The sequence below is a fragment of the Gorilla gorilla genome, chromosome 14, assembly GCF_029281585.2.
Source record: "Gorilla gorilla gorilla isolate KB3781 chromosome 14, NHGRI_mGorGor1-v2.1_pri, whole genome shotgun sequence".
NCBI lineage: Eukaryota > Metazoa > Chordata > Mammalia > Primates > Hominidae > Gorilla > Gorilla gorilla.
The window spans coordinates 62528085-62552260 of record NC_073238.2 but is presented as its reverse complement, the minus strand read 5'-3'; the positions used below and the strand labels follow the sequence as shown (position 1 = coordinate 62552260).

At 40.4% G+C, this 24176-nt stretch overlaps 1 protein-coding gene and 1 long non-coding RNA gene across 2 annotated transcripts in view; both read left to right on the top strand.

Moving 5' to 3' along the window:
• LOC134757005 (uncharacterized) overlaps positions 1 to 24176 on the top strand; it is a 52490-nt gene that overhangs the window by 14026 nt on the left and 14288 nt on the right. Inside the window, exon 2 of the long non-coding RNA XR_010130579.1 lies at positions 17304 to 17456. This is a non-coding gene — a long non-coding RNA (uncharacterized lncRNA). The remainder of the gene's footprint in view (positions 1 to 17303; positions 17457 to 24176) is intronic.
• Positions 12507 to 12683, top strand: LOC109029365 (DNA-directed RNA polymerases I, II, and III subunit RPABC4-like). Its single transcript, XM_055359814.1, has one exon. It carries the CDS (start codon positions 12507 to 12509, stop codon positions 12681 to 12683), a length of 177 nt encoding a protein of 58 aa, XP_055215789.1.

The window sequence follows — 24176 nt, the reverse complement described above, 5'->3', positions numbered from 1 at the left end:
GGACAGAGATCTGAACAGACATAACAGACATCTCCCAGAAGAAGATATAGATGACAAATATTCATATAAAAAGATGCTCCACATTATATAGCATTAGAAAATTGGAAATTAAAACAACAATGGGTTACCACTACATACCTATTAGAATGGCCAAAATCCAGAACACTGACAACACCAAGTGTTGGCAAGGATATAGAGCAACAGGAACTCTCATTCACTGCTGGTGGGAGTGCAAAATGGCACAGCCACTTTGGAAGACAGTTTGATGGTTTCTTACAAAGATAAACATAGTCTTACCATGTGATCTACCAGTCATGCTCCTTGGTATTTACCTAATTGAACTGAAAATTTATGGCCACACAAAAACCTGTGCACAGATGTTTATAACAGCTTTATTCACGATTGCCAAAAATTAGAAGCAACCAGATGTCTTTCAATGGGTGAGTGGATAAAAAAACTGTGGTATATCCAGACAATGTTATAATAATCAGTGATAAAAAGAAATGAACTATCTAGCCACAAAAAGAAATTTAAATGAGTATTTCTAAATGAAAGAAGCCAATCTGAGATGACTGTATACTGCATGATTCCAACTGTATGATATACTGGAAAAGGCAAAACTATAGAGACAGTAAAAAGATCAGTGGTTGCCAAGGGGAGTGAAGAGGGGGAAAAGTGAACAGGTGATGCACAGGGGATTTTTAGAGCAGCAAAACTACTCTGTATGACACCATGATGGTGAATACATGACCTTATACTTCTGTCAAAACCTATAGAACTGTACAACACCAAGAGTGAACCCAAATGTAAACTATGGACTTTAGTTGGTAAAGTCCAATAACTGGTACCAATCATGTACCAATATTGGTTTTTATCAATTGTAACAATAAACCACACTAACACAAAATATGAATAATAGGGGAAACTGTGCTGGGAGCAGGGTGGAGGTGGAGGGAGAACATCAGAACTCTATGCTATCTGCTCAATTTTTCTTTTTTTCTTTTTTTTTGAGACGAAGTCTTGCACTGTTGCCCAGGCTGGAGTGCAGTGGTGCGATCTTGGCTCACTGCAACCATGGTGCAATCTCAGCTCACTGCAACCTCTGCCTCCTGGGTTCAAGCTGTTCTCCTGCCTCAGCCTCCCTAGTAACTGGGATTACAGGCACACACAACCACACCCAGCTAATTTTTTGTATTTTTAGTAGAGACAGGGTTTCACCATGTTGGTCAGGCTGGTCTCAAATTCCTGACCTCAGGTGATCTATCCTCCTCGGCCTCCCAAAGTGCTGGTATTACAGGCATGAGCCACTGCACCTGGCCTCAATTTTTCTGTAAATATGAAACTATTCTAAAAAAATTAAGTCTATTAACTTCAGAAAATAAAGAAATACTATAACAGGGCTAGTTTTAAATGTGATACATTTTAAATGTCTCTAAAACCTTGGGGCTTTTAAATCAAAGAAAAATATGCAATGTAATTGTGCTGCTCATAAAATAATTGTGGGATTATAAATACCTTAATTTATAATGCAGGACAGATGAATGGTCTAGTAATGGGAAGCATATTCAAAGCTGTATGGTAAGAGTCGCCTTCTTTCAGTCCTTTTAGTGCATCACTGTAAAATGTGAGGCCTCACCTGGAAATAACCAGCTCAGAGGTCCTTTAGGAATGTGAGGCCTCTGTTAAATGGAGCACTATGGTGGGCCTGCTGGGGGCTTAATTTTGTTTTTGTTTTGTTTTGTTTTGTTTGTTTTGCTTTTTTGAGACCGAGTTTCACTCTTGTTGCCCAGGCTGGAGTGCAGTGGCGTGATCTCAGCTCACTGCAACCTCTGCCTCCTGGGTTCACGCAGTTCTCCAGCCTCAGCCTCCCAAGTAGCTGGGATTACAGGCACCCACCACCACACCTGGCTAATTTTTGTATTTTTAGTAGAGATAGGGTTTCCCATCTTTTAGTAGAGGTGGGAGTTCGAGATGGGTTCTCGAACTCCTGATCTCAGGTGATCCACCCACCTTGGCCTCCCAAAGTGCTGAGATTACAGGCGTGAGCCACTGTGCCTAGCCTTGGGGCTTAGTTTTGTTCTTACAAGCCCACCCTTGACCCCACCAGTCCTGGTCTTGGACTCCAGTAGCGTGGCTGCCTGCATGTAGACATTTCTGTAGCGTGAAGTGTCCATCTGCCTAGACTTCCAAGCCTCACCTGAGGCAACCACAATACTGAACAACTGCAATGACTGCAGCCACCCTTTTTAGCTATTGTGTTTTGCCTGCTAGGCTGGACTTCCTCCTGTATCTGGAGTACATTGAATTAGTAGTACCCAGCAGATATGGGACTGGGGATTTGAAAAGGAGAAACAGTTTCATCATGAACAACACGGCCTTCCTGCCAGGGTCACTTCTGTGTCTAGATACTCTTGCTGTACTTCCTGTATTCTCAGGGGTGGGCCTACTTCCAAGACAGATGCAATTCAGTACACTTACTGACTTCACTTTTCTTAAACTTTTTGCATTTTTTTTCTAATTATGATAGTGGTAAGAATTCCTTCCAGAAAATTTGAAAGTCACAGAAATGTATAAAGAAGCACAGAAAAAAAAAATTATCCCAAATCCTGTATTACCCAGAGAGAACCACTAATGTCATTTTAGTTGTGTTATTTTTAGTTCCATATTTCATTCCTTAAACTCACACAGTTTGGATTTTGCCTCCTCCGTTTTCCTAAAACTGCTCTCCCATAGGTTAAAAAATCTGTTGGCGAAAACTTCTCTGGAGTTCTCTGGATTCTATTTTGTCCTCCTTCTCAAGGACTTTATGCCTGCAATTATTCACCTTTTACTGCACTGTTAGTCTCTCTCTTTATGGAATGAGTTCCCACAGTTTGCAAACATGCCTTAATATTGCTCATCCCTCTTGAAACTTCCTTAACCCCATATTTCCTCTGTGCTTTTCTTCATGGTAAAACATCTCAAAAGAGACATCTGTATTTGTTCTCTCTACTTTCTCACCTCCAGTTCCCTTCAATGTACTCCAGTCGGGCTTGTCTTCATCGCTCTAATAAATGGCTCTTATTAAGGTGTCCTCCATTTTGCCAAATCTAATGGTCATTTCTCGGTCCTCATCTTACTTCACTTTGAGTAGCATTTGACATAGTTCACTCCACTCCCCTTCCAGAAATAATCTTGGCCTCTGTTGACACCATGCTCTCCTGGTTTCCCACCTATTTCATTCTTCCTTTGTGGTCTTCTTTGCTGGTCTTACTTTCTGTGTCTGACTTTTTTTTTTTTTTTTTTTTTTTTTTTAGACAGGGTCTCACTTTGTTGCCCAGGCCAGAGTGCAGTGGCACAATCTCGGCTCACTGCAACCTCTGCCTCCTGGGTTCAAGCGATTCTCCTGCCCCAGCCTCATGAGTAGTTAGGATTACAGGCGCACACCACCATGCCTGGCTAATTTTTGTATTTTTAGTAGAGATGGGGTTTCGCCATGTTGGCCAGGCTGGTCTTGAACTCCTGACTTCAGGTCATCTGCCCACCTCGGCCTCCCAAAGTGCTGGGATTACAGGTGAAAGCCACCATACCCAGCCTCTATGTCTGACTTTTAAATGTTGGTTGATTCCAGGTCTTCTCATTTCTACAATCTCTACTTGGTAATCTCATCAATCCCATTATTTAAACATCATCTACATGATTTTTTTTTTTTTTTATAGACAAGATCTTGCTCTGTTGCTCAGGCTGGAGTGCAGTGGTACAATCATGGCTCACTGCAGGCTTGAATTTCTGGGCTCAAGCAATCCTCCCACCTCAGCCTCCCAAGTAGCTAGGACTACAGATGTGCACCACCATAGCTGCTAACTTTTTAACCTCTACCTGCAGGGTTCTCGCAATTCTCCTGCCTCAGCCTCCTCAGTAGCTGGGATTATAGGCACCCACCACCACACCTGACTACTTTTTTTGTGTTTTTAGTAGAGACGGAGTTTCACCATGTTGACCAGGCTGTCTCAAACTCCTGACCTCAGGTTATCCACCCACCTCGGCCTCCCAAAGTGCTGGGATTACAGGTGTGAGCCACCACGCCCAGTCTAAAAAATGTTAAAGAGTTCTGATCAAATGTTCTCTCTCATAGGTGATCACTAACCAAATAAATTAGAGAATTTCTTTTGAGGAATATGGATAGAGATTGAGATGGAGATTGAGGGAGAAAGAGAAATACCCTATCAAGAGCAATAGAAGCAGAGACAGAGTGGCTCTGTGACTAGAAGGACTCCTGTGATGGGCACGTGAACACGTAGGCTGGTCCCAATAACTGCACCTCAGTGACCTTTCAGGCTCCATGAGTCCTGATTGCTATGTGACAATGTATTCTAGCTTCCTGTGCAGCTTTACAATAACCCCAGTATCTAAGGTCACTTATCTCTGTTCCTCTTCTGGCAAAAGAACCTAATAAAACACATTCCTGAGCAGTTTCACAAGGTTGATTCAACAACTGTTTATCAGCATGTCCTACTGTCATTTACTCATTCACTTTCATAATTTGAGCACTCTGCTGTTAATTCATCAACTGCATCTCTATCCCGACCAGTTTCCTGAGGTACCAGTTCTAACTTCTGGGACCCACTGGCCCCTCCAAAAAAAAAAACCAAAAAACCAAAAAAAAATTCCCAAACAAATTTATGATTTCTTCCTTTCTTTTCTTCCCATGCCCTCCCTGGCACAAATCTGACCTTCCTCTTTGTTTGCTGTCTCAGCAAATGACATGACATACTCCTAGTGACCTGGGCTAGGGGCCTTGGACTGATCTTTGCCACATGCATCTTTATCAGTCATCATCTGTGGGTTCATTGGTCTCCTTCTTTCTCCTTACAATGGCCTTCAAGGCTATATATGACCTGACCCTCCTCCACTCCTTCTCTTCCCACCACTCCCCACCCCCGCATTGCTCACTCTGCTCCCAACCACACTGACCTCCTTGCGTTCCTTGAACAGGCCAGATACAATCCTGCCCCAGGGTCTTTGTATTTGCTACTCCCTTTGTCTTTTTTTTTTTAGAGATGGAGTTTCGCTCTTGTTGCCCAGGCTGCCGTGCAATGGCGTGATCTCAGCTCACTGCAACCTCTGCCTCCCAGGTTCAAGTGATTCTCCTGCCTCAGCCTTCTGAGTAGCTGGGATTACAGGCCCCTGCTAATTTTGTATTTTTAGTACAGACGGGGTTTCTCCATGTTAGTCAGGCTGGTCTCAAACTCCTGACCTTGGGTGATCCTCCCATCTCGGCCTCCCAAAGTACTGGGATTACAGGTGTGAGCCACTGCACCCAGACTGCTCCCTTTGTCTAGAATGTTTTTCTTGAACTCAATTTCTCACCTTCTTCACATCTTCACTCAAATATCCTCGCACCACTTTACCTCATCACCTCTTTAAACTCTAAGAACCGGACAACAGACTCTCCCAAACTCCTTCCACTGTTTTATTTTTCTCCATATGTGTCTAACATTGCTATATTTGCTGCTACTTTTTATGTATTGTTTCCCCCTCTCCTTATCTTGCAATCCCACACTGTAGCATGTGTGCACCATGAGGTCAGGAATTTTTATCCCTATGGCTCACAATAGTGCCCAAACATAGTAAACATTCAATAAATAAGTGTTTAATTAATTAACTGCTCTACCTCCTTCCTGCTGCCATTCTTGGAGTTTCACTGCAATGCTGTATGGTGGGTATATGTTTCTGATCCACATGGAAAAATTACAAGTCTGTCCATTTGGAACTGTCATCTGGAATGGCATGAGCTTTTCCTAATAAGCTCTGTGTCTGGGTGGCCACTGTGGACTTAGATTTGGCATAGTGTTCCCAGCTACAGCAAACCCTTCTTTGACCTTCCCTCAAAATGCAGTATCCTGTGCCTTCTGGAAAATGGGAATACCATCTGGCTCCTTCAGGAATTCGGTGGAGGTTGAATTCTCCATGTCTCTGTGATCTTTTTCTTTTAGTTTTCTACTAGTACTGAAGCTTTTGTCCCTCCCCGTTTTCTAAGAAGTAAATATCAGCTTAGGATGATTTGTTTCTGTCTAAAAGCCATACTATACCCTGCTTTTTAAAAAAGCTTTTGTGTGTGTGTGTGTGTGTGTGTGTGAGACAGAGTTTCACTCTTGTCTCCCAGGCTAGAGTGCAATGGTGCAATCTCGGCTCACTGCAACCTCCGCCTCCTGGGTTCAAGCGATTCTCCTGCCTCAGCCTCCCGAGTAACTGGCATTACAGGCATGTGCCACCTTGCCCAACTAATTTTGTATTTTCAGTAGAGACATGGTTTCTCCACATTGCTCAGGCTGGTCTCGAACTCCTGATCTCCCGTGATCCACCTGCCTCAGCCTCCCAAAGTGCTAGGATTACAGGCTTGAGCCACCACCCCCATCCTAAAAAAAGCATTTTCTTATTATAAAGACAACACATGCATGTTTCATAAAAATATTTTAAATAACAGGGCAAAAAAATCACCCAAAGATAATCATTATTCATCTTTTGTTATGTGTCTTTCTGTTAATATTTTCCATATAAATATATATTTCCTGCCTTTTTAAAATAAAAGCATTATAGAACAATATTTCTTTATGAATATAAAACTATTCATACACATAATTCTTAATAAATAAGTTTTTAATCTAATTTAGACAATTTATTTTTTTCCTTTTTTTAATCATTTGCCGACATTTGGACACATTTCCAATTTCTTGCACTAAACTAAAATTGAGATTAACTTCCTTGTGTATGTGGTTTTTCTGACTCTGGCATCATTGTCTTAGACTGGAGCACCAGAGAGGAATTATTGGATCAAAGACTGAATGATTATAAAGCTCTTGATATCTATAACCTAACTTCTTTTCAGAGGTGTTTTCCTTAAGCTCCTTTGGATGCAAAGAATCACTCAGGTTGCCTCAGTCATTGGGAGGTTTGTAGGAATGACAATTGTAGAAATATTTAGGGCAGGAATCTAAGCCATGAAACCAGGCCTCATAGTAGCTGCAAAGAACAAATAAGAACTCACTGAGCCACACAGGGTGCAACTGCAGGTCGTTCAGGATGCAGGGGAGCTCTGGGGACCAGCTACCTTGTCCCCCATCAGCAGTCACAGCTCAAGAAGCTCTGCTCCAGAAATCAGCCATTCACAGCTGGCCTTTTTCATCTTCTGCTCCCATTACCAACTCTTCAATTCCCATCCATATTTTTAGTTCATTTTCCCCACATAAGAAATCGGACTGGCTTAGCTAACAGTCATCATGCCTATTTAGGCTGAATTTTCCCTCTGGCTACCTCATTGGTCACTCGCACACATTATATTTGGCTGTCCTTGGTAAAGTACCTACCTCTGTCTTAGTCCTTTGTGGGGTTAAGGGGAGCAGAACATGTCCCCCACTTTGTTGAATTTATGGTAATCTGTTCATAATTATTCAAAATATTTAACCACTGATGGCACAGGCAGTGGAGGATCAGTCCCAACCGATGTGCCATTATGGAGCAACCCTGCCAGATGCCTGGATGAGAGCCTAGCAAGCATGGTAATCAGTTTGCCCAATACCAGTTTACACGCCCATCAGAAAGGTAAGAGATCATAGCAGCACTGTTCACAATAGCCAAAAGGCAGAACAACCCAAATGTTCATCAACAGATTAATGGATATAAAAATTGTGGTATATACATACAGTAGAATATTATTCCATTATAATAAGGAATGAAGTTCTGATCCGTGCTACAATTTAGATGAACCCCCTTGAACACATTATGCTAAGTGAAAGAAGCCAGACACAAAAGACTGCATATAGTATGATTCCACTTATATAAAAGGCTAAGAATAGGTAAATCCAGAGACAGAAAGCGGATTGGTGGTTGCCAGAGGCTGGGGATAGGGGAGGTTGGGGAGTGTGTTAATTCATTCTCACATTGCTACGAAGAAATTCCTAGGCCAGGCTTGGTGGCTCAAGCCTGTAATCCCAGCACTTTGGGAGGCTGAGGCAGGCAGATCGCTTGAGTACAGGAGTTTGAGACCAGCGTGGGCAACATGGCAAAACCCCATCTCTACAAAAAAAACTACAAAAATTAGCTGGGAGTGGTGATGTGCACCTGTAGTCCCAGCTACTGTGGAGACTGAGGTGGGAGAATCGCCTGAGCCCAGTGGCAGAGGTTGCTGTGAGCCATGATTGCACCGCTGCACTCCAGCCTGGGCAACAGGGCAAGACATTGTTTCAATAAATAAATAAATAAAAGAAATTCCTGAGACAAGGTAATTTATAAAGAAAAGAGTTTAATTGGCTCAGGGTTCTGTAAGCTGTACAGGAAGCATGGCAGCATCTGTTTCTGGGGAGGCCTCAGGGAGCTGTTATTCATGGTGGAAGGCAAAGGGGGAGCAGGAGTCTTACATGGCAGGAGTAAGAGCAAGAGAGAGTGTGGGGAGGTGCTACACACTTTTAACAACCAGAGCCTGCAAGAACTCACTCACTATGACGAGAACAGCACCAAGTGGATGGTGTTAAACCATTCCTGAGAAACAACCACCATGATTCAATCACCTCCCACCAGGCTCCACTTTCAGCACTGGAGATTATGATTGAATATGAGATTTGGGTGGGGACATAGATCCAAACCATATCAGAGAGCAACAGCTTAATGAGTACTAGGTTTCCTTTCGGGGTGATGGAAATATTTGGAACTAGATAGAGCTGGTGGGTGATGGTTGCTCATCCTTGTGAATGTACTAAATGTCACTTAATTGTCTATTTTCCAATGGTTAATTTTATATTATGCAAAATTCACCTCAATTAAAAGATATGAAAATGTAGAAGGGTGCTTTACACCTGCTCATGACAAATGAACAGTGGCCTTCTTTTTAATTTTTTTTTTTTTTTTGCCTGTTTTACAGGCCAAATTAGTGTCTGTTTGTTCTAAGGTCCATTTATTTTATTATCAGTAATGTTTATTCACTTGCCCAACAAATGTTTTAATAAGGGTCTTCCAGGTATCACATGCAGTGCTAGGTGCAGTGAACAGCAGCCACTGCCCTGGTGGAGTGTAGGAGGCCATCCCTCCCCACTTCTCCCGCAGTGAATAGGAATGATCCCTGTGCAAAGCGCCATGAAGGAGCTGTACGGGTGCTTCACTAATGTGCAACGGGGGTTCTGGACTGCTTTGGAAAGCCTCCCTGACAAAGTGGGCTTTTAGGTGAGATCTGAGGTGTGAGGAGGAGTTGGTTAGGTCAGAGGAGGTGTCATCGCTTCTCGGCCTTTTGGCTAAGATCAAGTGTAGGTCAGAGGAGGTGGAGTGATGAGTGAAGACAAAGGATAGGGCAGTCGGGGAGGGTACACCAGTATTTAAAAGCCCTGAAAGGAGAAGAAGCCGTAAAGAAGTTTAATCCTTGCCTTATAAGCACTGGGAGGTCAGTGAAGGGTCTTAAAAGTGTGTGCATTTGAGATATAATTAGATTCATCTTTTAAAATGATCCCACTGTGTAGAGAATGCAATGAGGGAGATGTAGAGGGAGTCCAGGAAGGCCATTTAAAGGGTGTTGTGCTAGTCTTTTTTTTTTTTTGAGTTGGAGTCTCACTCTATTACCCAGGCTGGAGTGCAGTGGCACCATCTTGGCTCACTGCAACCTCCGCCTCCCAGGTTCAAGTGATTCTCCTGCCTCAGCCTCCTGAGTAGCTGGGATTACAGGCATGCACCACCACACCTGGCTAATTTTTGTATTTTTAGTAGAGACGGGGTTTCACCATGTTGGCCAGGCTGATCTTGAACCCCTGACCTTGCGATCTGCCTGCCTCGGCCTCCCAAAGTGCTGGGATTACAGGTGTGAGCCACCATGCCCGGCCTGTCTTTTTTTTTTAATTGACACACATTTTTTAATTGACACAAATTTAATTGACATAAATATATATATGTCACAATAGTATATATTTATGGTGTGAAACATGTTTTGAAATATGTATACATTGTGAAATGGCTAAATCAGGCTAAATGGCATTGTGCATTGCTTCGCTTATCAGTTTTTTTTGTGGCAAGAACATTGAAAATCCATTCCCTTAGCAATTTTTCAAGAATACAATATTGTTTTTAACTATACTCACCATGTTGAACAATAAATCACTTGAACTTATTCCTCCTGTGTAACTGAAATTCTGTATAGTTTGGCTGATAACTCCTCAATTCCTCCCTCTCTCTCAGCCCCTGGTAACCACCATTCTACTCTCTGCTGCTATGAGTTTGACTTTTTTAGATTCCACATATAAATGAGATCATGTGGTATTTGTTTTCTGTGCCTGGCTTATTTCACTTAATATGATGTCCTCCAGGTTTATGTATGTTGTCACAAATGGCAGGATTTCATTCTTTTTATGGCTGAATGGTATTCCATTGTGTGTGTGTGTGTGTGTGTGTGTGTGTGTGTGTGTGTGTGTGTGTATTTTTTCTTGATCCATTCATCTGTTGATGGACCCTTGTATTGTTTCCATATCTTTGCTACTGTGAACAGTGCTGCAATAAACAAGGAAATGCAGATATCTCTTCCACATACTGATTTCATTCCCCTTGGATATATACCCGAGAAGTAGGATTGAGGATCACATGCTACTTTTATTTTTTAATTTCTTGAAAAACCTCCATACAATTTTCCATAATGTCTGTATTAATTTACATTTCCACCATCAGTTCATAAGGATTCACTTTTCTCCACACCCTTGTCAATGCTTGTTGTAGCTTTGTCTTTTTGGTAATCGCCATCCTAATGGGTGTGAGATGATATCTCATTGTTGTTTCAATTTGCATTTCCCTGATGATCAGTCACGTTGGGCATTTTTTCATATACCTGTTGGCTATTTATATGTCTTCTCTCTTTCTTTCTTTTTGAAACAGAGTCTTGCTCTGTTGCCCAGGCTGGAGTGCAGTGGCAATCCTACTTCACTGCAGCCTCGAACTCCTGCACTTAAGCTATATTCCTGCCTCAGCCTCCCAAAGTGTTGGGATTACAGGCATGAGAGTCTGTGTGTCTTCTTTCAAAAATGTTTATTCACGTTCTTTGCCCATTTTGTGCTAGTCTTAAAGAGAGAAAATGGTGGCTTAGACTAGAGTGAGAACAATGGAAAGATATTTAGAAGGCAAAATTGACAACACTTTGCAGTATGTTGAATTTGTATGGAGCAGATGATGGAAGCTAATGATGACTTCTAAGCTTAATACTTTTATGTTTTTAGAATTTCTTATTCATGTCTGTAGCTCATTATCAATTAGACAGTTTTAATATTTTCCTTTTATTTTCTGTAAATGGGGGTATTCAAGATAATAAATCCCAGTGTTTGTTTGCCTTTATTTCTTTTGAAGTGGGGATGTTTTAAATTTCTCACAGAATTAAATATTTTCATTGGTATTATCCAGTTTTTCTTAAACTCTTACATTAAATTCACTCAGATAATTTTCACAGTTTTTTTGATAGAGAGCTGATTATATGAATACTGCAGAAATGAATAGGTATGAATTTTAATTTGATGGCTAATGAGCAACTGAACAGAATTTCAAAAAGATGCCAAAAAGTTGTCTGGAAATACCCCCCTCCATGAGTGTGGCCAAAGTGAACAACAATATATTAAAATTTAGCCAGGCATGATGGCTGACGCCTGTAATTCCAGCACTTTGGGAGGCCAAGGCAGGAGGATCACCTAAAGTCAGGAGTTTGAGACCAGCCTGGCCAACATGGTGGAACCCCATCTCTACCAAAAAATAGAAAAATTAGCCTCAGCCTCGGGAGGCTGAGGCAGGAGAATCACTTGAACCTGGGAGGCAGAGGTTGCAGTGAGCTGAGATCTTGCCATTGGACTCCAGCCTGGGTGACAGAACAAGACTCTGTTTCAAAAGGGGGAAAAAAAATATGTATATACATACATTTTTTTTTCATTTAACTTCTGAATAGTGAATATACATCTCTTGTATGGGGCTATAGAGTGAACAATCTCATCCCTACCTCAGTGCATTCCACCCAATGTCCCCTCCCTACAATCACTTGTATTCATTTCCAGAACTTATTTATGTAAAAATAAACAAAAGTTAATGTTTCTATTCTTCCTTCTTTATTTTTAAAATGAAAGGTAGCATACTGTACACATTGTTCTAAGCTTTGTTTTTCTTCATTGGGCAATATATCTTGTAGCCCTTTCCATATCAGAATATAGACTGTGTCCTCATTTTTCAGAGCTGTACAGTATTCCATTATGCAGGATGTACCATGATCTGTTTAACCAGATCCCCACTGAGTTCAGCCTTTTTCTGTTACAGTTTTGTAGTGATTAACCTTGTACACATGCCATTTCATACTGTATAAGAACAACTCTAAGATAAATTCCCCCGGTTGAAATTTTTCTGAGGCATTTGGGTAATTACAAATACTGATCCAGGTTGTATACCTGAACAATTATAATTTTGTGAGCCTTCATTAAGAAAAATAATACAAGAGTGAGAAATTTCATCGTGCTGTGTAGGGACTAACAATGGACACCCAGAAGGACATTCAAACCCCAAAGCAGCAGCCAATGGCATATAACTGTAGAGAATGTCACCCAGAAAATGACATGAAGTCCAGGGATCCAGTCAAATGTGGAGAATGTGGTTACAGAATAATATATAAGAAAAGGACTGAAAGATTGGTGGGTTTTGATGCCCAGTGAAACCTGGGAATTCAGAGAACATTTTCATTTGTACTTGGATTTGCCATTAATGTTTCTCGTTGTATAGCTTTCAATTTAACTTTCTTATCTTTATGATTATAACAATATACACATGAATTCATTTTATTTTATTTTAAAAACCATATTATATTTAGGCCTCTATTAACACTTTGTATAAAAAAATTTTTCTTCTATTACATGATTTACAACTTAATATTACTGTATATATAACCTGCCACACAATGAAGGTTAAAATTACTTCCCAAAACATACTTTTAATTCACCTAGAATCCTCATTAAAATGAGGGGAAGTGGGGAAGGGCATCCAGAGGGGAGGTCCTCTTTAAAAATGCAGCTTTCTAGGGCCCTCTGAAGTTCTGATTAAGTAAGTTCCTTGGAAACAAACAAACAAAAAGAATACAAATTATCAAATCTAAAGTAGGTACAAAACCAAATAACTAATGTAAACAATAAAATGAAATCACAATAAATTACTAATTTAAAAAAGCTAACAAATACCATAACTATCACAGAACCTTGAAAAATAACATAATATTTTTACTAATTAACTCTGACACACATTTATAAAGCTTTTTTCTCTATCTTTTTTTGCTGTACAGACTTGGATTACGTCCTTATGTGACCACAGTTTTGTAACAGCGTTTTAAAGACAGAAAGCAGAAAGTGAATTCAGTCTTCTCTTTAGCATGGTTGATTGAAATTCTTTTTTTTTATTATTGACAGCTGTGATGCATTAAGCATTCAGTTTCACACAGACATGCTTGCTATGTCTAGTGCTGCTATAGGTTTGTATCCTACAACCCGGAAATTCTGAGAAATTCTATTTCATGTGATTCCCATTTTTAAAAAAAGACTATGAATATATGGTGCGTTTTTTAATTGCTGCATCATCAGGTACATTCCTGATATATTAAAACACCCATTATGACCAGGTATCTGTAATAATGAAACATTCTGCTCGTTACTTTACATGGCTAGTATTAAAATAATTTTCCACAGACTGGCTTCTGGCTCCACGTATTTCAAGCCTTGTTTCTTTTCTACTACCTACATAATTCTGGTATCAAGCGTTATAAGACATGTTTATGTTTCAATACGACCTCTGGTTCTGCATTTTCTAGTTAGAGTGGCAGGTGGTTAGCACAGTGGGTGGTAGGAGTGTTTCTGGAAACCATTCCTACACCAGGACACCTAGCAATAACCTGGCTATACATGTGGAGATTGCACAAGACATAAATTCATCCTAATAAACCCAAACCTTAATGAATCTCCAAGTCAATTTCCCTTTAGCTAGATCCCAAAAGTTCCTGATGCCACTCCATTGCCACACTTCACAAAGGAAAGTATGATGGAGGAGATGTCCAAGTAGAAAGAGAGCAGTGGTCTTAACCAATTGTAACTAAAATCCCTCAATTGGCAAAGATTCCAAAAACATGGAATATATTGAAAAATCATTAGGGCTCCTCCCAGAGCCTCGAAAAGGGGTTGTGCAAGTGAGGGTCCCTGAAGCATATGCTTTGTTAGTTTCAGGATAAATCATCCTTTGGCTGTGTGGATTTGTGATTTTGATAGATATTGCTGAATTGTCCTCCATAGAGGTTGTACCAATTTACCCTCCCACTCATAATTCAGTCTTCCCTTCCCGAGGTCTTGACTACAGAGTATGTATGAAATTCGTAGATTTTTGGCAATCTCATGCATGGGGCACAACAACTTAGTACAATTATATCCTGTGTTTCTCTAATTATGACTTTAGTTGAGCATCTGCTTTTAGGTTTAAGAGCCTTACATGCTTCCTTTTCTGTGAACTCTGAATTCATTTTCTCTGCCCTTTTTCTATTGTTTATCAGTCCTTTTCTTATTGATTGCTAGGAACTCTTCATATATTGGTAGATTGTTATTTTATCTTGATATGGGTGGCAAACCTTTTTTGTTTGTTGTTAATCTTTTAATTGTTCTTATTATGTGCATATGTTTTGTTGTTCTTTGCTTTTACTAAAGATTTTAATTATTCTATTAACTTTACTAACTTTATCATTTTAATTTGTAAGCTCTTGATTTTTAGAAATAGTAGAAAGCCCTTCCCCACTTTAAGATGATAAATAAATTCTTCCATATCTAGTATAAAAATTATTTCATTTTTTATATTTGAATCTTTGGTCTATGTGGTATGGAAAGTTTTTAAAAGTTGATGTGAAGATGCTAGGGTCTTCAGAAGATGAATTTCTGGATACTAATCAAAGGAAGAGAACTGTTCCTAAAACTTACCTTAAAAAAGCTATACTTCTAATTAAAGCTTAAATGTTAATATATTTTCTTCATTGAGCTAGTATTTATTGGATACCTGTTATGTGCTGAATCATTACATTTCCCTGTGTTGAAAAATACAACGCTGGGAATGAAAGAGTTCCAAATAAAGACTAGTCTATTATCAAAAATAGAAATGATAAATAAATGTAGCCAGAAATAAAAATTCTTCATGTTTCCCAGACATCTTAATATTTATAGCACTACAGATAGTTCTGTTCTTTTTTCACGGTTGGTGCCACATGCTTCCTGTGGAGGAACTCATCCTTCTGTGGAGACAAGCAACCTTTCTTTGTAGTGCAGGTACTTTTTTTTCCAAGTAAAGATCAAATGCTCCTCTCAGCTGGAAACACCTACTCTCCATGCAGTTTCAAAGGGTTTCTCACTCTTGCATTCCAGACATGTCCAAACCAAACCCTGGTCAGAAAAAGACCTAGCACTGATATCCAACACAACTTATCTTTCACTCTGGAATTAGATCAGAAAAATATGCTTAATGGGGAGCTGCAGGACAAAGGATACAAAATAGCAGATATGAAGGATGAACAAATCTAAAGATGGAATGTACAACATGAGAACTATATTTAATAATTTTTGCTAAAAAAGTAGATTTTAGGTACTCTTGCCACACACACAAAAAAAGTATAACTGAGATGATGGATAGGTTAATTTGCTAACTATACTAACCTTTTCACTCTCTATATGTATATCAAGACATTATGTAAACCTTAAATATATACAATAAAAACTTATATGCTTATTATTTATGTACAATTACAATTTAATAAGTATGTAACCATTTTACATTAATACTTATTCAAAATTCATCATTAACAAAGGTAGTCTTCATTCTTCTGTGGTGTTAAAGATGAATCCCAATCGGTCCTCTGGTTCTTCCTTTGGTACGCTCTTTGAGCAAATTTAGGGAACTACAACCAACTTATTGCTGAGGAAAAGTGCCATCTCTGAAGCATAATCAGAAACAATGAACTAAAGTAATGTGAAGATTGAAAGGTGTCTTTGAGATTGCTTGGTGCAACCCTTTCATTTTAAAGATAAGGAAGCAGAGGCCCAGACAACTTTGAGCTTAATGACACGTTACCTATATTTATCTCAAGTTATCATGCCATGAATAAAAGAGCTACTCAGCCCTCTTTATTAATTTTATTTGATTACTTCATGTAGTTAGTATGTTAGTTTTGCTTATTCTTAAAAAAAGTGTAAGTGTAAAAAAGTAGGGGAAAAATCACCCCAAATCTCTCTGCCTAGGTATATTCACTGTTAAAAGGCAGCAGGACCATCACAAAGCTTTGTTGTCAGTCAGTACCAGATAGAACCCCATCAGCTCTACCACTGATTGGCTGTGTGATCATGGTCTAGTTACTTAAACTTTCTGAGCTTCAGTTTCTTTATATGTAAAAGAGAGATGACAATATTCGTCTCATTGTGAAGATTAAAGTATATCACACAGGTAAAGCATTCAGGTCAGTGATTGGCACTGTTGTATTTAATTCATGTTAGCAATTATTAGTATTACAGTTGTGATAATACTCTATAAATTTTTGTATCATGCTTTTTTCACTTATTATATATATTTTCCCAGGTTACCAATGAATCTTTATTAATTTACATTTTTATGTCATGAACATCTTTTTTTTATTTGATATGGAGCCTCGCTCTGTCGCCCAGGCTGGAGTGCAGTCATACAATCTCAGCTCACTGCAACCTCTGTCTCCTGGGCTCAAGCGATTCCTCTGCCTCAGCCTCCCGAGTAGCTGGGACTACAGACGCCTGCTATCACGCCCGGCTAATTTTTGTATTTTTTGGTAGAGACGGGGTTTCACCATGTTGACCAGGCTGGTCTCGAACTCCTGACCTCAGGTGACCTGCCCTCCTCGGCCTCCCAAAGTGCTGGTATTACAGGCATGAGCCACTGCGCCTGGCCCATGGACATCTTTATAGAGCAAAAAAAGATTATTTTCTACTCTAAACCCAAGGTTACATATACCCTTTCCCCAATAAGCTGAATCAGCAGCTCTCAACAAAGGAAAAAGGAAACAAGGGTTAATTCAGAATAACTATTTTGAAATAAACAACTGGATTTACAAGGGTGGGCATGAACATGCTTTGATGCATGCATTTAGAGAGTAAAGGATATAGAATAATTGATGGCTATCCTGGCAGATCAAAGCATCTCAAGAGCATTGCAGGCTGTGGAGTTAAACCGTTTGCACTTTTCCTGCATTTAGTGTGTGTATTTTGTGAGCATACTAATAATTTGTCCTTACACAGGACCTTTCATCTAGGGAGGAGCTGAAAGCCCTTTGAAGATGTTAATAAGAAAGAGACCTGCTAATTAAGATTGCTTAAAAATAAAAACTCGTCTTCCAGTATGTTTACATGATTGCTGGGAAGGTTCTGACTCAAAGAGATTTGCTATCACAGGTGAGTTGTTTCATATGTTTTCTTTCAAAATCATACTGTTAGATTCCATGTACTGATAAAATGGCTTTCTCTAGACAGTCACACCAGATATAACAATACTAATTCAACAATTTATGGCATGCTTGATTTGGAGATCAGACATTTACCCAGAACATTTTGGGACAGAGCAAGGAGCAGTGCCATGTTGAATATTTGTAATGAGTTTTAAGATTATCAGACAAAGGTGTAGACTAAACTCAGTGAAACAAGTTTAGAAGAAGACAAAGCAAGAGCCGAGCACAGTGGCATGTGCCTGTCATCTCACAGGAGGCTGAGGCAGGGATCGCTTGAGCCCAGGAGTTTGAGACTAGCCTGGGCAACATAGTGAGACCTCCATCTCAAAAAAAAGAAAAAAGAAGGACAAATCATTCCCAGATCTTTATGAAATTATTTTTAGAGGAAATTCAAATAGCAAAAATTGTAGAGCTCCTTGCCTCAGTGCATGGTGAACAGGATGACTTTGTTAAGAGTACAAGCTTCCACCTCAACTGCCCCACATCAAACAGACTAAAGCAAATCCCTACAGAGATGAAGTCAATTCAGTGAAATCTTCCCTAATCCCAACTGTCAGAATTGGTAGCACCTTCCTTTCTACTCCCTGGGCAGATATGTTATAATTAATCCAACTATTTAGTATGTAAATCATTTTTCTTACATCATATATATATATATATATATATATTTTTTTTTTTTTTGAGACTGGTCTTGCTCTGTCACCCAGGCTGGAGTGCAGTGGCTCAATCTCGGCTCACTGCAACCTCTGTCTCCTGGGTTCAAGTGATTCTCCTGCCTCAGCCTCCCAAGTAGCTGGGATTACAGGCATGTGTCACAACGCCCAGCTAATTTTTGTATTTTTAGTAGAGACAGGGTTTTGCCATGTTGGCCAGGCTGGTGTCAAACTCCTGATCAAGTGATCTGCCTGCCTTGGCCTCCCAAAGTGCTGGGATTACAGGCGTTAGCCACTGCACCCTGTCATGTCAATTTTTTTTATAGTTCTCCCACACAAAAGAGTAAACTCCAAGATGGCAGGAAACATATTTTATTCATCCTAGTATCCTGTAGAGGGCGTAGCACAATGTCTGATCCTTAACACAACACACCCATTAATAACCACATCTTTTAATTAAGAATTTTATTATAGCATTCTTGTAATAGAAAAAGAAACTGGGACTAGCACAAATGTTCATCAGTAGAGCACTGGCTTAGTAAAGTTATGGACCATCCATACAATAGAATATTGTGTCACTATAAGAAAGAATGGATCCGACTTGGAAAAGTCGGCTTCATTAAATTGAAATGAAGTTTCATTTCAATTAAATAAAAAACTTACACAAAAGAATATATATAATATATATCATATAATATATTATATGATATATATTATACAATATGATATATATTTTATATATATATATATCTTTTTGGCAAAAACCAAACCAAACCAAATGGATAATTAATAGATGCATAGAATGAATAGATGGAGAGCCAGACAGGTAGACTGATCCATTTTGTAAAAATAATTCATGGGAAAAAGGAAGCCCTGAAAAATATAAGCAAATTCTCAACTGTGAGTATTTCTGGTAAGTGGGGCTGAGGAGAGTGGGCTGGTCATGAGAGGACAGTCCTTTGATTTTTACTTTAGCCTCTGTATTGTTGGTTTTAGCAATGAGCACGTATTACTTTTGGGCATTAAAAGGGGAAATAATGTATTGACTCAAAGTATGAATTTGTTGAACTTGCTTCAGTTGAGCAGGTGACCTAATATCCCATATTTCTTAGCTTCACAGCCTTTCTCCCTGACAGAGCTTCTGGCACTAAGCTGACAGAGGGGACAAAGTCTTCCTTTTTCAAGAGTAAGCATTTGGCTGGGTTCAGACGGACTCCCTTGGGCATCTCCCTGGGGCACCTCTCCAAGGCCTTGCTTTCTAAACTTGGTTATACTAATGGGCTGGGACAGATTCTCTGGCTGACTCTGGAAGCTGTCAAAATCTCTCTGGTAATTTTCCTAGGCTTTTCTGGTCTTTAATGAGGCATCAACCTTTTTCAGTTGTAAATCAGCTTAGATCAAAATTCAAGCAGGAGACTTTTCTACCCCTCAGACCCTTTCGATGTTTGCTTTCTAACTGCTGAGTTCTTGCTTACTTGAAACTCCTGCTCCCCAGGGATAATCAGAAATAGCTACCTGCACTAACTTCTTAAGTCATCATTCTCCTGTTTTGATCAGCAGGAGGGGTGTAATCTGTTTTCGACAGTTCATGTAGCTTGGCTTGCTACCAGCATGATTCTCTCAACTGAAGGAAAACTCAACAGTCTCTAAAATGGAAGGGCAAGAGGGAATTTGTGTGAATGATGTAAGTTAATCCCATTTCCTGGGATCTGGCCTGGCCCATTTTTAGTGGGGCTGGTTTAGGGTTAGTTTGTGATTACATAAACTCATCAACATTCCGGAAGAGGAAAGAACACCCCCTGGTGGTAAAATTATATCTCTGCACCACATCCCCTAAATTTCAACTCCCAGCCAAGTTACCTACTTAACACTTGCACCAGGGTACACAGGAGCATTCTTGGTCACAGAAGTCTGTATAAAGAAACTAACTCAGTTTTATTCCTGCGTGACATACAGAGAAACAAGCATTAGAATTTCCAATATTCCTATTATGCTTTTTTGTTCAGAATTACTGTGTTATACATTACACATATTAAAATCCTTAGCTTTATCATTTTATTATGGAAAAAAAACCCCCATTACTACACAAACTCTATAGCCCTAATTAGTTTTGTGCATGACATTATTAATGATGTTGTTATTGTTATGCTTATTTCAGGCCCATTTCATTTTTTCAAATGTGTCTGTTCTGTGAAATGCACACAATATAAAATATGTGGCTGGGTGTGGTGGCTCACGCCTGTAATCCCAGCACATTGGGAGGTTGAGGCGGGTGGATCATGAGGTCAGGAGTTCGAGACCAGCCTGGCCAACATGGCGAAGCCCCGTCTCTACTAAAAATATAAAAATTAGCCGGGCATGGTGGAGGGAGCCTGTAATCCCAGCTACTCGGGAGGCTGAGGCAGGATAACAGCTTGAACCCAGGAGACGGAGGTTGCAGTGAGCCGACATCGTGCCATTGCACTCCAGCCTGGGTGACAAGAGCAAGACTCAGTTTCAAAAAAAAAAAAAAAGTGATGTATATGTTTGATGCTCCTAATGTACTACTTCGTTCTTCTACATGCTACAATATCCAAAATATATTCATAGTCATACAGTCCAGTCTTCTTTTTCGTCTATTTGCACACATTCTCAGGGTTGAGTTGATTTCAAAGAACATTATCAAAACAGATGCTCCAGCGCTGTAATTAGCAGGCCTGGTGTGGAATGTTCCGCGTAAGTCAGAGTTCCTGTGGATCCTGGACATTTGCCTTCCTGAGGCTCTGCCTTTGACTTTCCTTTTGGAATAATGCCATAAAGTCACTGTTTCCAGTTCAGAATATTCCCTTTCGTTTCTGTTTGTGAGAACTATGTTTAAGCTTTTTCCCTTCACCAGTTGTCCTAATGGGCCTGGCATTGCTTCTGAAGTGGAGAGAGTTTAATAAACCCAGGACTCCTGCTTAGTCCCTGGGCATTTTTGCCTGCTCCTCGGCTTGTTATAGGAGAGTGGAATGTCCTTGGAGAGGCCGAGGCACTGGAATTTGAAGTGAAAGAAAATAAAGAGGGCTCTGTTCATGACTTAAAACGTTATTTCCTTCTTGTCAAGATGCTTACTGGCCACCTGGTAGGGTGACCCACCTTTCTGGTTTGCCTGAGGGGTTGCCTAGGACTTTCAGTGTTAAACCCAAGAAAGAAGGCCTTGGGAGGATTGCTCAAGGCTAGGTGTTCAAGACCAGCCTGGGCAAAACATAGCAACACCTTGTCTCTACAAAAAAAAAAAAAAACAAGAAAATCCCAAGTGAAGCAGACCACGTAAAGCACACCAATGGGGCTCGCACTGTGTGAACCAGTTCCTTGCTCTTCTCATTCTCTTCAGTTAGTTCTTCATCTCTCTACCCATATCTGCCAGGTGCTGTTTCTTTTCTTTTCTTTTTTTTTTTTTTTTTTTTTTTTTTTGAGATGGAGTCTCACTCTGTCACCCAGGCTGGAGTGCAGTGGCATGGTCTCAGCTCACTGCAATGTCTGCCTCCCGGGTTCAAGCAATTCTCCTGCCTCAGCCTCCTGAGTAGCTGGGATTACAGGCGCCTGGTACCACGCCCGACTAATTTTTTGTATTTTTAGTAGACATGGGGTTTCACTGTGTTGGCCAGGCTGGTCTTGAACTCCTGACCTCGTGATCCACCTGCCTCGGCCTCCCAAATCGCTGGGATTACAGGCGTGAGCCACGGTGCCTGGCCCAGGTGCTGTTTCTTATGCCTCCTAACAAAATCCATGATGTTTGAAAATGATTACACATTAGGGATTTACTACATTTCAAAAGTAACAAAGGAAAACTTTTTTTTTTTTTGTGGGTGTGTGTGTGTGTGTTTGTGAGTGATGGAATCTCGCTCTGTCACCCAGGCTGGAGTAAAGTGGTGTGATCTTGGCTCACTGCAACCTCTGCCTCTCAGGTTCAAGTGATTCTCCTGTCTCAGCCTCCCGAGTAGCTGGGATTACAGGTGCCCACCACTATGCCTGGCTAATTTTTTGTATTTTTGGTAGAGATGGGGTTTCATCATGTTGGCCAGGCTGGTCTTGAACTCCTGACCTCTTGTGATCCACCGACCTCGGCCTCCCAAAATGCTGGGATTACAGGCCTGAGCATTCGCGCCTGGCCCAACTTCTTCATTTGAGTTTACAAATCACACAAACATGAACTTGACAATGGCGCACCTAAACCACCATACTATAATAACTTGTCATTGTTTGTAGGCGTATGTAGTGAAGGTTGACTATTCCGTGTAAGGTCCAGTGGTGGGGAGAGGAGCTGAGTGGACAAGCAGATAAATGCCACCACACTTGCCAAGTGAGTGCTGTAGGAGGCCCAAGAACAGAGAGATTACTGTGGGCTGGGACAACTTGGAGAGGCTTAATACAGGCAGTGGGATGTGGAGAAGGCTGCAGAGGAATCAGAAGAAAGGTGGGCTTCAGTGAGAAGAGACACTATTCCAAGCAGAGGAAACAGCTGCCTGCAGGACCAGGAATGCCTGAATAGAAGCTGCAGTGGCTGGTTTCCCTGAAGCTAAATTTTAAAATGCGTGATCAGTTTGAAGAGGGTGTGTGTAGGACAATTTCTGTATTTCTGTATTGTTGTTTCTGCATTTATTACAGGCAAAAATAAACACAACCTTACCAAACGGGAGCATTTTTTTCTCCTCCTGGCTCTTTGCCACCTTTTGTAGTGTTAGGCCTGGTCTCCCTAAAGAATTATCCGACTGTTTCAGTAAATATTTGGGGTGCAAAGAACTGGAGTATTGTCAAAACTTTGTGTGCCAACCCCGCCCTTCCTTCCATTGAGTCCAGTGCAGGGTGGGGCAGCCCTTGTAGTTCGAGTGAGGAAGCCATCCTTCAGCTCTATGTAAACAAGCGCTGGCATGCTCAGAGCACCAGCCCTGGCACTCATGTTCTCAGCAAATGCGATGCACGTTTCTACGTGAAATGCAATTTTCAATGACTACTGCCTTCCTTACACTTCACATCTCAATAACAGGCCTTCAAAGACCTTATCATAGATTGGACATAGCAAAATATCATAGCATGATTTCACCTAAATAGCCTTTTCCTTACATGAATTCTGCTGTTTTTTAGAGAAAGGAAACTCTTTCAATCCAGTCAAAGACAGGGTGAAGATGTGCCTTGTAAACCAGATACCCACTGTTACAAATGGGACCAAGGAAGAGAGAGTAAAAATAGAAAGTGCCTCTAGGGAGGTTTGAGAGAAGGGACACCAGGAAGGTTCGTATAATTCCACACCAGCTTTTTACCTGAAAATTCCTTCCACATAAAGATGAAGCTTTCAGATACTCTTGGAAGATTATGTCTTGCCTTACATACCAAGAGTCTACATCAGTATTTTCTCTTTGGTGAGGAATAGAGGGGCCTCTGGTGCTTAAAGAGAAGAGACCGCAGATATGAGAAAACACTGCCAAAAAAGGAGACTTAGGATCTGAAAACCAAATCTCTTATATCCAAATTTTGCTAAAACTCACCATAGCTTTTATTTGAAATTGTGTGCATCATGGCAGCACTCTGAAAATCTGCCTTTTGTTTTCCTTGTTTTGGATTCGTGGTTCCTTCATACTGTATGGTGTTGACCACCTACTGCTTTCGGTTAGTTATTCAGTTTCCCTCCCCCTCTCTCAAACTCTTTTTTTATAAACTATTTTCATCTACCCTATTTCTGATCCTAAACATCCACCTTGGTTCCTACTGGCCGTGTTTATTTATTAGCTCACAAAGCTTGCTTCCTTTCTCAGGTCTGAGGAAGCCTGACGATAGGATAGGATAGGATAGGATTCTGTGCTGGAGAAGACATGAATTCAAGGATAAATTATTGAGTTGAATAACTGCATCTGTTCAAAATAGTGTGATCACCCTTCTGCTTTTAGTGTGTTTGTTTTGTTTGAAGTCATAAGTGGCGTATTCTTATGCTTAAACACATGGGAGGGAAAATCCATTAGACAATGAGAGTGTGGACTAATTAGACACATTTTTCC

Coding starts and splice junctions, on each gene's coding strand:
- LOC109029365 (XM_055359814.1), top strand. CDS start 12,507: ATGGACACCCAGAAGGACATTCAAACCCCAAAGCAGCAGCCAATGGCA.